This window comes from Puma concolor, chromosome A1 (assembly GCF_028749965.1).
Source record: "Puma concolor isolate L17-30 chromosome A1, mPumCon1.1.hap2, whole genome shotgun sequence".
Lineage (NCBI taxonomy): Eukaryota > Metazoa > Chordata > Mammalia > Carnivora > Felidae > Puma > Puma concolor.
In genome coordinates this window covers 11335231-11351961 of record NC_141667.1, presented here as the reverse complement: position 1 = coordinate 11351961, position 16731 = coordinate 11335231, and the positions used below count along the sequence as shown (strand labels likewise).

Sequence of the window (16731 nt, the reverse complement as noted above, 5' to 3'; positions counted from 1 at the left end):
GGTCCCCAGGGACCATAATCCTGATTTCACCACTGCAGTTTGGCCGTGTACATTTTTATTTTATTTTTATTTTTATTTTTTTTTGAAAAAAGAAAAGTGCTTCATCCCTTGTATTCACTTTTATTTTTTCCAAAGAGGACCTGGAATTGCTGCTTGCCAGAGTCAACGATCTGATGGAGTTTCGCATTGATGCCATTCTGGAAGAAATGAGCAGCACGCCGCTTTGCCGGCTTCCCCAGGAGGAGCCACTTACCTGCGCCGAGTTCCTCCAGATGACAAAGGTTATTAGGAGATTGATGTTTTTATTAAAAATTTTTAAATAAAGGGCATGTTTCGAAGCATAAGTTACACATTTTTCTTCTGTCTGTAATTGCTCTGCGATAGGTGTGATCAAACGTAGAGCTTTCTGGCAGTAATTTGAAAATGAAGAGGAACGTATCTAAGGAGTCACTTAGACATGAAGAGCAGATCATTTCTTTTCAGACCAGTAGGAGGGGAAATTGCCATGGGACGTGTTTCTCGTTTTTTCCATATTTTTTGAAAAATAGAGCTATTTTGTTGAAGAGCTTCCAGTATGCTAGTGCTAATTAATTAGGCGATTGTTTTAAATATCTTCAGGGCAGAATTTCTTCCTTAAACATTTCTGTGGAGCACTGCTTCCCAAACAGGTGTCCAATGGTACACAGTTCCAGAGTCACTGCCAGGAAACCGGGAAAGCTGGGTCTGGGTGCAGATTGCTCAGGGTAAGGACCGTTCCCCCAGTTACCCTGGCAGCTTCTTCACTCATTAACATATTCAAATAACAGCTTTCAGAAGGTCTCCTGGGAGAGCCTTTGTAACTTGCTTTGACCCATTATTTCTTACACTTTTTTTTTTTTTTCCAAATGGAACACTTTCTTCCTTATACCAGGATTAAGATCCTACAAACAGTGTTCCATGAATTGGCCCTTTGGAAATGAGACTTTGGCATCACTGCAGTGTTCTCTATGGGCATCCTGATTATAAGAATTCATCAGTGATGATTTTGATATGGTATGTCAGGAGTCCTCAAGACCACCTCCACTAGAAGGATGATTTATAAGAATGGCCGATTAAGGGATGTCTGAACGGCTCAGTTGGTTGAGTGTCAGACTTCGGCTCGGGTCACGATCTCACAGTTCATGGGTTTGAGCCCTCCATCGGGCTCGCTGCTGTCAGCACGGAGCACACTTCAGATCCTCTGTCCCCTGCTCTCTCTTTCTGCCCCTCCCCCCTCTCTCTCTGTCTCTCTCAAAATAAATAAACTTAAAAAAACAAAAAAGAATGGAAGATTGGTAAGAAAGACTCCTGGGAGTCAGCACCTACTTGCACTAAAGACTGAGACTTACTAGAGTGATATAGTAAAGACACCCAGGCCATAGGGAAACGAGGTGGTGGGGGGTTGGAGGAATGCATGTGTGCGTTCCTTATGCTCTCTCACTCTCATGAGGGGCCACACAGAGCTTACTCTCTCTCTAGCAACAAAAATGCAGCAACCTGTTTGCAACATTTCTGCTCAGGGAAGTCCATGAGAAACTCAGTGCCCAAGCTTTTTATTGGGTGTGGTCACATAGGCACCGTCTGCCCTAGCATGGACCAAAATCCCAGGTATCCAGAAGGAAAACAGGTATGCAGCATAAACCACACTGTTTGCACAGGCCGTGTAGGCGCAGTGAGCCAGTCTTACCAGCTGGGGAGCCGTGGGAACCTTCCCCAAATCCAGGCCCCCAGACACCAGCCAAAGACCAATGTCCCAAGCAGAATAGTAGTCTCAGTCCCGTCCCGGTAACACATGTTACCTTTTCTGCATATGTGGTAATCTTCAGTTTACATTAAATTACTACTGATAACCAAAATTAAATGTCAGCATTTTAGAAATTCCTATTTCTTCCTTCTCCCAGACTCACCAGCTGTGTCTAGACCCCAAACTCCCCCTGCCCGCGCCCCCCTGCTCATTTGTCATGCTCTTGCCCTCTGAGAAATCACTTAGCTTCATGGTTTTAATGTTACCCCTATTATCAGGATTATTCTATAAAAATACATTTCTTTTAAATTTAAGCACAAGCTTTTAAAAATGGGAAAAATACTTTTTTTTTTTTTTTATCATTTAGACTGTACTTGTTACAGTTTGGGTATACGGACTGTTTTATATGCCTCTCAGTAAAGTTGTGATCCCCTGCTACACGTGCAGCAGATTTTGATTTGTTTTTTATTATTTATTTATTTATTTATTTATTTATTTTTTTTTTTTTTTTTAAATTTTTTTTCAACGTTTATTTATTTTTGGGACAGAGAGAGACAGAGCATGAACGGGGGAGGGGCAGAGAGAGAGGGAGACACAGAATCGGAAACAGGCTCCAGGCTCTGAGCCATCAGCCCAGAGCCCGACGCGGGGCTCGAACTCACGGACCGCAAGATCGTGACCTGGCTGAAGTCGGACGCTTAACCGACTGTGCCACCCAGGCGCCCCACTATTTATTTATTTTTTAAAAATTTATTTAGACAGAGAGAGCACACAAGCAGGGGAGAGGCAGAAAGAGAATCCCAAGCAGACTCCACATTGTTAGTGCAGAGCCTGACACAGGGCTCGAACTCGCAAGGTGTGATTCATTATCTGAGCTGAAATCAAGGGTCAGACACTTAACCAACTGAGCCACCCAGGTGCCTCATATTTTGATTAAAAAAAAATAGTTTTTTAAAGTAATCTTTATATCCAACATGGGGCTCGAACTCACAACCCTGAGATCAAGAGTCGCATGTTCCAATGACTGAGCCAGCCAGGTGCCCCTACAGCAGATTTTGAATAGTGTTTTTCTCTCCCACTTAACATTTTTTCAAGAACTATTTTTCATGTTGCTATGTGGCTTTTATAGCCACCTTTTTAATGATGCCTTCAGAATATTCTATTGAGTTCATGTACCTTAATTTACTTACTCATTCCCTGTTGCTGGACATTTGGGTGGTTTCCAAAGTTTTGCTATTTTGCCAAGAGCTGCAATGAATATATTTATATGTATCATGTTTTCCCCTTTAGGACTATTTCTTTCTTCAAAGCAAAATTATTGCATCAAAGAATGTGGCTTCATTTAATAGCTCTTAATATTTGTAGCCAACTTGCTTTTCAAAAGGATGGCATCAGCTTCCAATGCCATCGGCAACGTAATGGTACCAATTTCACTATCTTTCAACAGATACTGTTTTATAATAATAGTAATAAATTATAACAGATTTTATTATAAGTTATATAATAAAACAACACATTTATTATAAATAAAATATAATAAATTTATTGAAATAAATACTTTGAAATTATTATAACTTATTCATTTCAGTTTAAGTAGCAGAATCATAGAACCTAATCTTAATTTGCATTTTGCTTACCAAAATGAGTGATTACCAATTAAGTGAATGCTTTCTCTTGAATTTGTTTGCTTTTTTAAAAAAGTTTATTTATTTTGAGACAGAGTGAGAGAGAGAGAACGCGTGCATGCTCACGAGTGAGGGAGGGACAGAGAGACGGGGAGAGAGAGAATCCCAAGCAGGCTCCATGCTGTCAGCACAGAGCCCAACACACGGCTCGATTCCAAAAACTGTAAGATCATGACCTGAGCCGAAACCAAGAGTCGGAGGCTTAACCAGCTGAACCACCCAGACGCCCCAGAATTTATTTACTTGGGGATACAGCAATGAGCAAGACAGATGAAATCCCTGCCTTCACGGAGCCCGTTTTCAAGTTCAGGATTCAGAAGAGCAAGTAAACAAAAAAGCCAGTAACCCAACAAGTTAGGAGGTGATAAGCTCAGTGGAAAAAAACTAAGAGGGTAATGAAGAAAAGGAGTATCTGATAGACAGTTGTGATTTATGTTGATGGGCAGGGATGACTTCTGCTATTACATTTGAGCAGAGGAAATGAGGGAGAAAGCCTTGGGAGTAACTTTGGGGAAGCGAATTCCAGGCAGAGGGAACAAGAAGTGCCCTGAGGCAGAAACTTGTTATGGTAGCTGGAGGAAGATGTTGCGTTAAAGTTCACCGAGTATGTTCTTATGCTGAGGGGGAAGGGGAAAGGGAATGGCTAGTAAGTATGGTGTCTGGGAAGCAGGGTAGTCTGTGATTTAGAGCTCACGTTGTGTGATTATTCTTAAACAGAAGGGGACATACCCGCATTCACTGAAAAAGGATAAGGGGTTAATGATAGAGGCCAGTTTATCTTCTGGGTGAGGGCATGGGGTCAGGGATTTGGGTGAGTCCCCACCTCTTGGCCTTTATTTGCTTTGTGCTCTAAAAATCAAGGTCACTGGCTGAGTATATGGAAGAGGACAGTGTAAAGATTTGAGGATATAGCTATTATGGGGCCTGGTAGAAGAATGTGACTGTAGTCCTGTAGAATGATTCCGGGTAGCATTAGGGGCCTGACTGAATTTGGGGACCACATTCCCAGTGCCAAGTACGTGCGTTGCCTTGACTTGCCTGTGCAAGTGGAAAGGGTTGGTTACCTGGTTCATGTGGGTTGGGCTTCTCCGGGCTGGGGCAGTGGAAGGCTGAGGGAGTGATGGAGGTAAGGATATTGATGAAAGAATGGTTGAAGTGAGAAAGCATGTCATTAGGAAAGGCTGTGTACAGTGAAAGGATTTAGGATACAGACTCTAAAAAATATTAGTGCTCTCAGAAAATAAGGAGCTCATTTACATGGAATGAGATTAGCAAGTTTGGCAAATGTAGGTCCTGTGGTTATGTGTGCTTTGCTGACCAGTAATAAAAACAAACACTTCCTGAGTACTTACTTTGTGCCGGGCACTATTCTAGTATTTTACATACATTAGCTTATGGAATATTCCCAATAACATAAGGTAGGTTCTACGATAATCACCACTTAATTTTCAGATTGGGAGTCAAAGATTTCCCAGAACTAGGATCTGAACCCAGGAATTTTGGTGCTGCAGTCTCTACTTTTTACTAGATGGTACTAACTCTATCTCATCCCTTACCCAATCTCCGACCTGCCTCTTCTTCATAATTGTCTCAAGGCTAGGGATAGAGATGGGTAGTTGGGTGAAGTTGTGAGTTGGGAGTGAAGTTCTTATTTTATGCTTTATTTGATGATAAAGAAGTTTAATAGTTTATTTCAGGACACATCAGAATGTTCCTATGTAAATGGTATCAAAATGCCATGTGCCCTGCAGCAGCGGAGTGGAGGTGAAGGTCATTGGTGATGAGGAGGTAAATGAGCCGTGAAGCTGACGTTTGGAGTAGATGGTCCATGAGCACATTAGAAGAGTTTCAAGATGAGTAATGGTGGGCCTTGGAAAGGAACCAGAGACTGTGACCAACTAACAGGGTCTATTATTGCATGGACTTATTGTCCAACTAGGTGGTAAATTGCTGACTGTCTACATCATCTGTCTCTATCTATCTATCTATCTATCTATCTATCTATCTATCTATCTATCTATCATCTATCTATCTGTATCTATCACCCTACAGAACTGATCATAGTGCCCCAATCATTATTAGTTTATATTTGTTAAATCTCATTCTTGAGAAACATGGAATCTCACGAGAGGGGAGTGGAATATCTGAAATTAATTAGGGGCTGACTATGGCTTATTGTCAAAGGTGAGGAGAGAAAGAAGGCTGACTAGAGCAGATTGATGTGAAATAAAGGAAGCTTCATGGACAGAGAGGCTGATGATAAGCATTTGGAGGTATTTTCTTTACTGTTGGAGAAGTAAGTATAATTTTGGTCTACCTGAGCTGATCAAGTTGGCTTCTTATCTTTAATGCATTCTTTTACATACCTGCCAGGATTAATGTGAGGGGTGTGGCCCTGCATTATTGGAGGCCAAAATCCAATCTAGAGGCTAAATCTATGGCATTACTACTGGTACTGATATGGTCTTAAGAGTTAGATAAACAGGGGTGCCTGGGTGGCTCAGTTGGTTTAGTGTCCAACTTCAGCTCAGATCATGATCTCATGGTCTGTGAGTTTGAGCCCCGTGTTGGGCTCTGTGCTGACAGCTCAGAGCCTGGAGCCTACTTTGGAGTCTGTCTCCCTCTCTCTCTGCTCCTCTCCTGCTCACACTCTGTCTCTCTTTCTCAAAAAACAAAAAATAAATAAACATTAGAAAAAAAAGAACTAGATAAACAAATATGACACTGTTTTTCTTCTTCTTCTTTTTTTTTTTGGTAGGACCTTTGTGTAAATGGTGCTCAGATACTAAATTTTAAAAGCTCATTAGTGGAGGAAGCAGTGAATGAACTAATAAATATGTTGCTGGATGTGGAAGTTCTGTCCAAAGAAGAAAGTGACAAAGTATCTAATGTAAATAGTGCTGATTCAAAAAACGAAAGTTCAGGTAAGAGATGGGGTAATGGAAGGGTCTTACTTGTCCAAGGGCATTACTGAAAACTAAAATTTCATTTGCTATATATCAGTTACTTTCACACTTCTGTAAACACTCTCCCAATTTTATAAGGACATTTATAAATCTGAAGTTATGATTCTGAGCCTATTGTCATTAGTCCCATTATTTTTTTGTGAAATTCTACAAGCATGTACCTTGTCAGTAGAGTAGGATGGATGACGGATTGGAATTGCCATTAGAGGATCTCTGTCTATCCTAAAGCAAACCTTTCGTGGGGATGAGGACACTGACAGGCAGAGAAGGAAAGTGGTTCCTCCGAGGCTTTATGGCTGTTGATAGAAGAGAGAGCATCAGAACCCAGGTCCCTGAGGCCCCGTCTTGCTTTTTCAGCCATAGCTCAGGCCTCTCCTCCTGTTTCCTCACACTGTGGAGCAGAGAGGCCTCCAATAACCCATGTGGTGCCCCAATTTCCTCTTCCTCGCTTTCTAGGAAATCTGACATCTAAGTATGATTAAACTTGCACGTAATTTATCTTATCTCTTCAATTGCGATAGATGGTTCTCTTTCTTTCCATCTCCCTCCATCTTCTCATCTTGTAACAGCAAAGAGAGAAGGAAATTCCAACACCTTGACGTCATCCCTCAAGGCCCCGGCAGGCCTCTTGCCTTTGGCGACAGTCCTGAGAAAGAAGAAGGAGACTGAGATATTAGAAGAGGAAGCCTGCGGGTTACTCTCCCATTTTAACCATCTAAACACGGATGCGCTTCTGAAAGTTACAAGAAACGCACTGGAGGCCATCCGCAAGCGCATTCATTCCTGCAACATGGTGAACTTCCGGGGTAATAATTCTGCACAGCTTGCCTACTGGCGGGTCAGGCATGGTTGCTGCTTGTGTGTGTGTATATTCCTGCTATTTGTAAATAATTAAAAAAAATCCACCATTTACTAACAGCCTCTGTGTAAGTTTATACTTTATGAACTTTGATTATGCCAATAATTCTGTGAAGTAGGTCTTATTAATCCATACTTTCCAAAACAGAAAATGTTTTTACTATTTTTGGGTCAATTTGCTACTTTCCAGCTAGTTTGCTCATTCTTAATACAATCATCCTGTCCTCAGCACAGTTCAGAAACACATGTTGCATTCCCAGATGAGCCACAAAAATCCATCAAATCTAGAGACATTCTGCAATTACATTTTAAATTAAAAATTAAAATAAAATATTAATTAGGATAGAAAAATAATAGGGCAATAAACCCTTTTTATTTATTTTGAATATTGGCATTTAAGGGGAAGCGTCTTTAATCATTAAAAGTAGATGAGTAACAGTGGATACATTGAAGGGATTTTTTGATTGGTAGCATGGTTTATTATGCTTTATTTCACTTTGGAAGGGAAGATAATCCTTTTATTTAACACCAGGGTATTATTAGAACTTATCAAGCGTTGGTTGATGTGCTGAATATTAAATCACATGTGTTTCCAACTGTATATATTGCAGGTATTTCCAACTATGTAAAGTTACAGACACACGTGCACACCCCCCCCCATTTATATATCTATGCTATACTGATACTTATACCTACATGCAACTTTAAAAGCCCCTTAGTTATAAATGGTAAGTTACACCTTATTTCTTCTCCACTCTTTCACTGCTCCCAGTTTGGATTATACACACTGTGGTAGAAAGGTGTTTTATTTGAAATTTTCCCAACTGGTTATGTGCTCTGACTTTGCCTTATTCTGATAGTTATTCTTCTTCTTCATGCCTTGCTTCCTTATTCTCCATTTAACATTTAATTTGGTGGCATGGTGGTATGTGAACAGCATCCTTCTCAGTATTTTGGCTAACAGTTTACATATTTAAGCCTGATCCCACATAGTGGGTGTCCGTTATGGAGGGGGCACCAGTGGCTTGCATCAGTAGAAAATGCGTCGGTCCCACTGAACTGTTGTTATGTTGGATAAAACGAGTTCGTTTTCATTCATCTACCAAATATTTGTCTGATTATATATATCTATTATGTATTGTTCTAGGTGCTTTAATTTTTCCAGCTTAAAATGAAATAAAACCCATTTTAAATAAAAAATAGTAAGGCTTCCCTCTTTTGTGTTAACTCAGACAGTAACAGTACATCGAAGAGGAAGCAGAACAGTCTGCCCATTTTCCGGGCGGACATCACTCTGGCCATTCCCAACATTGCCATGGCCCCTGCCCTGGAAGACATACAGCAGACGCTGAACAAAGCTGTGGAGTGCATCGTCAATGTCACCAAGGGCATTAGACAGTGGAGCAGCGAGCTGTTGTCTAAGGTGGGTGTGGGTGAAGGAATTATTTCATATGGAAGGTTCTTCTGTTATGGATGGGGCTGAGCTGAAGAATATCCTTTCGCTTTGTAGAAAAAGATGCAGGAAAGACCAATGGCTGCTTTGCAGAATAATGAAGACAGTGATTCTGATGCTGAAATTGGAGAAAATGAACCTCAAGGTAAATGTTCCTTTAGTCCTTTTTAACCAGTCATTGAAAACCAACATTGATGGAGCTGAAATGTATTTTCCCTCCGTGCAATTCTTAAATCAGTGTTGATTGGAATATAAATCTATGAGCCAGTTTTAAGTTAATATAATATGAAGGTCCACGTATTTTAATATCGCCATTATAAATGTTATATATTTAGTGTATACATCACAGATATGGCTGCCTCACTGATTTCTGGTCCCTGGTAATGAAAAGAACAGGGGGACAAGGAAGACTTTAGTCTCACAGTTTAAAGAGAAACTTGTCATCATTGCAATGAATATTTTCTGACATTTAAGACATAGTTTGTATTTTAACCCAGTATGTGTCCTGTTGTGCTAATGTGTTGTGATTTTTGCCGTATGTCTCATGGTTTTCATTTATAGTCTGTAAAATTAGAGAACATATGATATCCAGTTGCTAGCGATATTAAATGTTGTCTTTAGTCCTGCAAACTCTTTCTACAGCAACCCTGCAAAAGGGAGACGCCATGTAATTTTCAATTATTATTTATATTCCTGCATGGTAAATCAGCTAACCATCACAAGAAACCGAAACAGGTACCTCTTTGAGATAGTCTGTCACTGAGAAAGAGAAAGATAGCTCAGAACAGTGTTGCCCACAACTTACAATAGTATTTATTGAAGCTAAAAAAAAAAAAGCGTATGTTATTGTGTTAACTTCAATTTTTATACTATTTGGAAACACTGCTTTACTTCCTAAAATAGTCTAAAATGCAGAATTTTCTAAACTCAGAATATGCTCAGTCATGAATTATGTCTAAAATGGAGAAGAAAAAATGTTTAATGGAAAGTTGCCTGTATGTGTTTGTCATGACAAATGAATTAAAAAAATAAGCTGCATTAGAAAAAAATAACAGTTTTGAGATATAACTTACATACAATGTGTCCTTTATTTAAGAATTTATCCTTTTAACGTGTACAATTTGGTGGTTTTAGTATATTCACAGAGTTGTATGCTCATCACCCACTATTTAATTTTAGATCATTTTTATCACTCCCCATCCCCCTCCCCCCAGCCCCTGGGAACCTCCGACCTACTTTGTCTTTATGGATTTGCTTGCTCTGGACATTTGATATAAATGGAATCATACTGTACATGGTCTTTTGTGACTTCCTTTATTTAGCATAACCCTTTCTTTTTCTTAAAAAATTTTTTTTAATGTTTATTTATTATTTTGAGAGAGAGAAAGACAGAGCAAAAGCAGGGGGGATGAACAGAGAGAGAGGGTCAGACACAGAATCCGAAGCAGCCTCAGGCTCTGAGCTGTCAGCATAGAGCCCAACGCGGGGCTCGAACCCACAAACCTTGAGATCATGACCTGAGCCGAAGTCAGACACTTAACTGACTGAGCCACCCTGGCGCCCCTCGCATGGTATTTTCAAGGTTCATGTGGTAGCAAAATGTCAGTACTTCATTTCTTTTTATTGCTGAGTCATATTCCATTGTATGGACATGCCACATTTTCCTGATGCATCCGTTAGTTGAGCATTTGGGTTATTTCTGCTTTTGGACACTTGTGCATAATACTGCTGTGAACATCTGCATAAAGTTTTTGTACAGACATGTTTTGTTTTCCTTTCCGTTGGGTCTGTACCGAGGAGTGGCATGGCTGAGTCCGCAGGGTAACTTTATGCGTAACATTCTGAGGACGTGCCAAACTGTTTTCCAGAGCAGTCGTGCCATTTTCCACCCCCACCAGCGGTGTGTCAGGCTTCCTCAAAAGCCCCCTGCACCCTCACCAGCCCTTGTCTGCTTTGGTTGTAGCCATTCTCGCAGGGGTAAAGTGGCACCTCAGTGGGGGTTAGATTTGCCCTCCCCTAATGACTAATGATGTTGAGCATCTTACGTGGTTTTTGGCCATTTGTATATCTTGTTTGGAGAAATGTCTATTCAGATTTTTTGCCCATGTTTTAAAATATTGGATTATTTGTCTTTTCATTGGTGAGCTGTAACAGTTAATTACCTCAATACAATATCATAATTTGCAAATATTTTCTCCATTCTGTGGGTTGTCTTTCACTTTCTTAATGGTATCTTTGAAAGTATAGATGTTTTAATTTTGATTAAGTCCAATTTAGCTGCTTTTTTTTTTTTTTTGGTGCTTTTGATTTTATATTTAAAAAAGGGTTGTGGGGGGTGGGGTGCCTGGGTGGCTCAGTCTGTTAAGTATCCAATGCCCTGTTTTGGGCTCCCCGCTGACAGAGGTTGGGATTCTCTCTCTCCCTCTCTCTCTCTGCCCCTCCCTCGTACTCTCTCTCTCTCTCTCAAAATAAATAAACTTAAGAGAAAAAAAGAAACAGGGGCGCCTAGTTGGCTCAGTCAGTGAAGCCTCCTACTTTAGCTCAGGTCATGATCTTGCAGTCTGTGGGTTCGAGCCCCACGTTGGGCTCTGTGCTGACAGCTCAAAGCCTGGAGCCTGCTTCAGATTCTATGTCTCCCTCTCTCTCTGTGCCTCCTCTGCTTACACTCTCACTCTCTCTCAAAAATAAATAAAAACATTAAAAAAAAAAAAGAAGAAGAAGCAGTTGTGGGGCACCTGCCTGGTTCAGTTGGCGGAGCATGTGATTCTTGATCTCCGGGGTAATGAGTTCGAGCCCCATGTTGGGTACAGAGATTGGTTAAAAATAAAATCTTAAAAAAAAAGAAAAAAAAAGAAAAAAAGAAACTGTTGCTTCACCTAAGGTCATGAAGGTTTACTGCTATGTTTTTTATTTTTTTTAACATATTTTATAGTTTTAACTGTTATATTTCGGCCTGTGATCCATTTTGAGTGAAATAGGATTTCAAATTCATTTTTTGCCTCTGTATATTCACTTGTGACAGTACCATTTATTGAAAAGACTGTTTTTTCCCAGCTGCATTTTCTTGGGACCTTTGTTAAGAATCAGTTGACCATAGGGGCGCCTGGGTGGCGCAGTCGGTTAAGCGTCCGACTTCAGCCAGGTCACGATCTCGCGGTCCGTGAGTTCGAGCCCCGCGTCGGGCTCTGGGCTGATGGCTCAGAGCCTGGAGCCTGTTTCCGATTCTGTGTCTCCCTCTCTCTCTGCCCCTCCCCCGTTCATGCTCTGTCTCTCTCTGTCCCCCAAAAAATAAATAAACGTTGAAAAAAAAAATTAAAAAAAAAAAAAAAAAAAAAAAGAATCAGTTGACCATAAATGTAAAAGTAAGCATTTAGTTTTGTACCCTTGCTTTTATTTCATTGATCTTCTGCACCGCCCTGTCTTGGTTACTGAAGCTTTGAAGTAAGTTTTGAAGTTGGAAAATGAATCTTCCAACATTTTCCTTTTTCAAGGTTGTTGATGACTATTCTGGGTCCCTAGTATTTCCATATGAATTTTAGAATCAGCTTGTGAATTTCTACAGAAAAAGGCAGCTGTGATTTTTATAGGCATTGTGCTGAATTACAGAGTATTGAAATGAAATTTGAAAGGATTCAAATAATGCAAAGTACATTCTCCCACCGTATTGTAAAAATCAGTTACAGGAGATTTGGGAAATTCCCAAATACATAAAAATTAAATAACACACTCTGAAATAACCAATGAGCCAAAGAAGAAATCACAAAGGAAATTGGGAAGTACTTTTAGGATGAAAGCAAAGGAAAACACAAAATGCCAGAACTTATGAAATGTAGTTGTAATAGCACTTGGAAGGAAATTTATAATCTTAAACATGGACATTAAAAAAGAAGAAATACCTTAAATCCATAACCTAGTCTTCTGTCTTAACAAAACTCTTTTCAAGGTCACTATTTTTTTCTTCTAGAGACTGTAATCTGTTGAGCCCCTCTTGTGAATTCTCATTTCATTTATGTTCTCCTCAATCTCAGAATTTGCATTCAACTCTTTTGTATTTCTATTTCATTATTGCTATTCTTTATTTTGTGACACATGATTCTCACACTTTCTTTTTTTTTTAAAGTTTATTTATTTATTTTGAGAGAGAGAGACAGAGAGAGAAGCAGAGAGAGAGAGAGAGAGAGAGAGAGACAGAGAGAGAGAGAGAGAGAATTCCAAGCAGGCTCTGCCCTGTCAATGCAGAGCCCAGTGTGGGACTCAAACTCAGGAACCGTTCGTAAGATCATGACCTGAGTCGAAATCAAGAATTGAAGGCTTAACTGACTGAGCCACCCAGGTGCCCCCTTCTTTAATTCTTTAGTTAGGGTTTTCTATCATTCCCTGAACACATTTATAACAGCTGATATCCACATTTTTGTCTAGTAATTCCAATAGTTGGGTTTTCTCATGTAGAGTTTCTATTCACTGCTGTTGTTCCTGTGTGTGGGGACTGCTATTTTGTATCTTTGCATGGCTGACCATTATTATTTTTGTGAAAAACTTGATATTTTAAAGAATAGAATGTGGCACCTTTGAAAATCTGGCTGTCTTGTCCCCAGTCTGTTGTTGTTGTCACTGTTTGTTTCTTTTTTGACTTTATGGACTCTCCTGGACTAATTCTGTAGAATTTGCCTTTCCTGTGGTGTGCACAGCTGGAGTTTCTCGTTAGTTTCATGGTCAGCTAACAATTGCCTAGAGATTTCCTTAATCCTCTGAACCAGTAAGTCTTACACCCTTCGCCTAGGGGATGGTATGTTGGCTGGAGTACCTGACGGCTCAGGAGGTTTTCAGGACTGCCTTAGCCTTTATTTACTGATTGTGCGAGGCCCTGAGTTCAGACAAAGTAAAAGATCAGGGCATTTTAGGTCTTTCCTGGGCATGTGCACAGCTCTGTACATATGCATGACTTTTAGAGCCCCAGGGGATCACGATTTTACAACACCCTCTGTGGATATCTATCTCATTCCTCAGATCTTTAATTTTTTTGGCCAACCTCTTGTTTATCTCAACGAGTACCATTGTCTCAGGCATCTGTGAAGCTAATTGTTACTGCTCGTTTTTTTCTAATAAATGCTTTGGTGATAGGGGTTTTGTTTGTTTGTTTGTTTTTGTTTTTTGTTTTTTTACCCAGTGAATTCTGAGTCAAGTCAAATAAAGATAAACTCTGGATGGGGCTTTTCTAGAGAACATCACGATGAGTCAAATACTCACAATTCTCTGGGGCTTCTTGAGGGGCTCCAAAGCCAGTCTGGCTCCTGGGTGATGCTAAGCTGTGGCTGTGTTTCTCAAGGCAAACACATTGCCAAGGAGGGGACAGTGGACCTAGGGAAGTTAAAACACCTCGAAATTCACTATGGTTGCCAAGATTTTAGCATTTTTTCTTTTTTTTATAATTAAAAAATTTTTAAATATTTACTTTTGAGAGAGAGGCAGAGCATAGTGGGGGAGGGGCAGAGAGAGAGGGAGACACAGTATCCGAAGTAGGCTCCAGGCTCTGAGCTGTCAGCACAGAGCCCGACATGGGGCTTGAACTCACAGACTGTGAGATCATGACCTGAGCTGAAGTTGGATGCTCAACTGACTGAGCCACTCAGGTGCCCCTTAGCATTTCTTCTTAAATAAAGAAACACTACTTGGATTCTTGCAAGCTTTGGGTAATGTCCAGAGTCCTGAAAAATTGATATTGACAAGTTTTCAATTGCTTTTTACAAAGAAGCAGATTGTCAGAGGTCCTTACTTTATAGAAATTTCTTCCTTATAGAAATCCCTTCGTCTTTTTATTTTATTTATTTTCAAAAATTTTTTAATTAAAACATTTTTTTATTTAATTTTTTTAATTTAATTTTTTATTTTTTTAAATTTACATCCAAATTAGCATATAGTGCAACAATGATTTCAGGAGTAGATTCCTTAGTGCCCCTTACACATTTAGCCCACCCCCCCTCCCCCAAACTCTCCAGCAACCCTCAGTTTGGTCTCCGTATTTATGAGTCTCTTCTGTTTTGTCCCCCTCCCTGTTTTCATATTCTTTTTGTTTCCCTTCCCTTATGTTCATCTGTTTTGTCTCTTAAAGTCCTCATATGAGTGAAGTCATATGATTTTTGTCTTTCTCTGACTAATTTCACTTAGCATAATACCCTCCAGTTCCATCCACATAGTTGCAAATGGCAAGATTTCATTCTTTTTGATTGCTGAGTAATACTCCATTGTATATATATACCACATCTTCTTTATCCATTCATCCATCAATGGACATTTGGGCTCTTTCCATACTTTGGCTGTTGTTGATAGTGCTGCTATAAACATGGGGGTGCGTGTGTCCCTTCGAAACAGCACACCTGTATCCCGTGGATAAATGCCTAGTAGTGCAATGGCTGGGTCGTAGGGTAGTTCTTTTTTTAGTTTTGTGAGGAACCTCCATACTGTGTTCCAGAGTGGCTGCACCAGCTTGCATTTCTACCCCTTCATCTTTTTAAAGCATGTTCCCTATGCTGTTGATATAAATTTCTCTCTCTCTCTCTCTCTTTTTTTGGTTTTAGATACCTTTGAAATAGCATCTGTAAACTTACCCATTCCTGTGCAAACCAGGAACTATTATAAGAATGTGTCTGATAACAAAGACATTGTGAAATTAGTCTCTGTGCTTAGCACAATCATCAACTCCACCAAAAAGGTATGTCAAAAGGATTTGCCACCAGAACCCTTTGCTTTACAATATGTACTTGTGTGAATGTCACAAGCTTGTGTCCTACACGTAGCCTGGGTCTCACCCACGGTGCCTTTGGTGAGGAGCTGTGGAATCTTGGATGTGCTCAGCAAATGTTTGTTTACCTAAAACTTTTTCTTTCTAGGTTGCGAGGTGAAAAAGGACCATTATTCCTATGTTTTATGTTGTGTTCTGTTTAATGCTTTAAGTCTATGTATTTACTGATTTAGTACAAATAAACCTAACTGTTAAAAAATTTTAAGGGGTGCCGGGTGGCTCAGTCAGTTAAGTGTCTGATTCTTGGTTTCGGCTCAGGTCATGATCTCACAGTTCGTGGCTTCGAGCCCCACATCGGGCTCTGCAGCCAACAGCGTGGAGGCTGCTTGGCGTTCTCTTTCTCTCCCTCTCTCTCTGGCCCTCCCGCACTTTTACTGTCTCTCTCAAAGTAAGTACATAAACTTAAAAAATTCAAACCACAAGTGACTACTAGTCAGTACTGACTAGTATCATCTGAAGCAGAATAAGGCTTATACTTAATTTTCCCTATTTGTGTAGTCAGGTAAATCTCATAAACTATCAGATGAAAACGTATGTGTATTACCACACGGAGACGAGGTCATAGGGAAAATAAAGCAAATAGGTGTTATCAATTCAAACTTGTACTCGAAAGGGGTGTACATTAGGATTAAGTTTTCTTCCAACCTGTTCCTCTCTCAGCTCCCCCCTTTCTGTTCAGGCAAGCCTGTTTTTGTCAAAAGGATTCAGAACCCTGAAGTCAGCTTCTACTTACGCACAATTTATATTCACACTGCCGCCAATACCTGTTGACTCTTTAAAAATGTCTCTCCGTGTTGAGGGAATAGTTGTCACTCAGCAAATACATCTTTTCTATTACTCGGTTCTGATAGAATGAGCTTCATTTGTTTGAAAACATTTTGAGAGCTGCCATTGCTGTAACCATGTGAAGAAATATTATTAAGTTTAATTTTAATGTGTTCCTGAGGGAACTGGAAGCTTTTGCATTTATGCATTTTCAATATTCCTTTCTTAAGATATTGAAGGTCCTGTATTTAATTTTGCCTTAGGGACAGTGTTCACATAATTCAATTTAACAAATATTTATCTAGTGCTTAGTTTATCAAGCTCTGTATGCATGATAAAGGTAAGTATTTTATGGTGATGATAAACATTCAGATATATTTCCACATGTTGCAGTAATCATGGAACATACAATGAAATAAATCAATAATGAAGCTCATTACTTT

The 16731-nt window shown here is 39.8% G+C and overlaps 1 protein-coding gene across 1 annotated transcript in view; it reads left to right on the top strand.

Moving 5' to 3' along the window:
* Positions 1–16731, top strand: part of DNAH5 (dynein axonemal heavy chain 5) — a 244685-nt gene that overhangs the window by 51108 nt on the left and 176846 nt on the right. Inside the window, exons 17-22 of the mRNA XM_086676209.1 lie at positions 136–281; positions 6206–6371; positions 6983–7219; positions 8504–8694; positions 8782–8869; positions 15300–15433. Of these exons, the coding sequence (XP_086532335.1) occupies positions 136–281; positions 6206–6371; positions 6983–7219; positions 8504–8694; positions 8782–8869; positions 15300–15433 (962 nt within the window). The remainder of the gene's footprint in view (positions 1–135; positions 282–6205; positions 6372–6982; positions 7220–8503; positions 8695–8781; positions 8870–15299; positions 15434–16731) is intronic.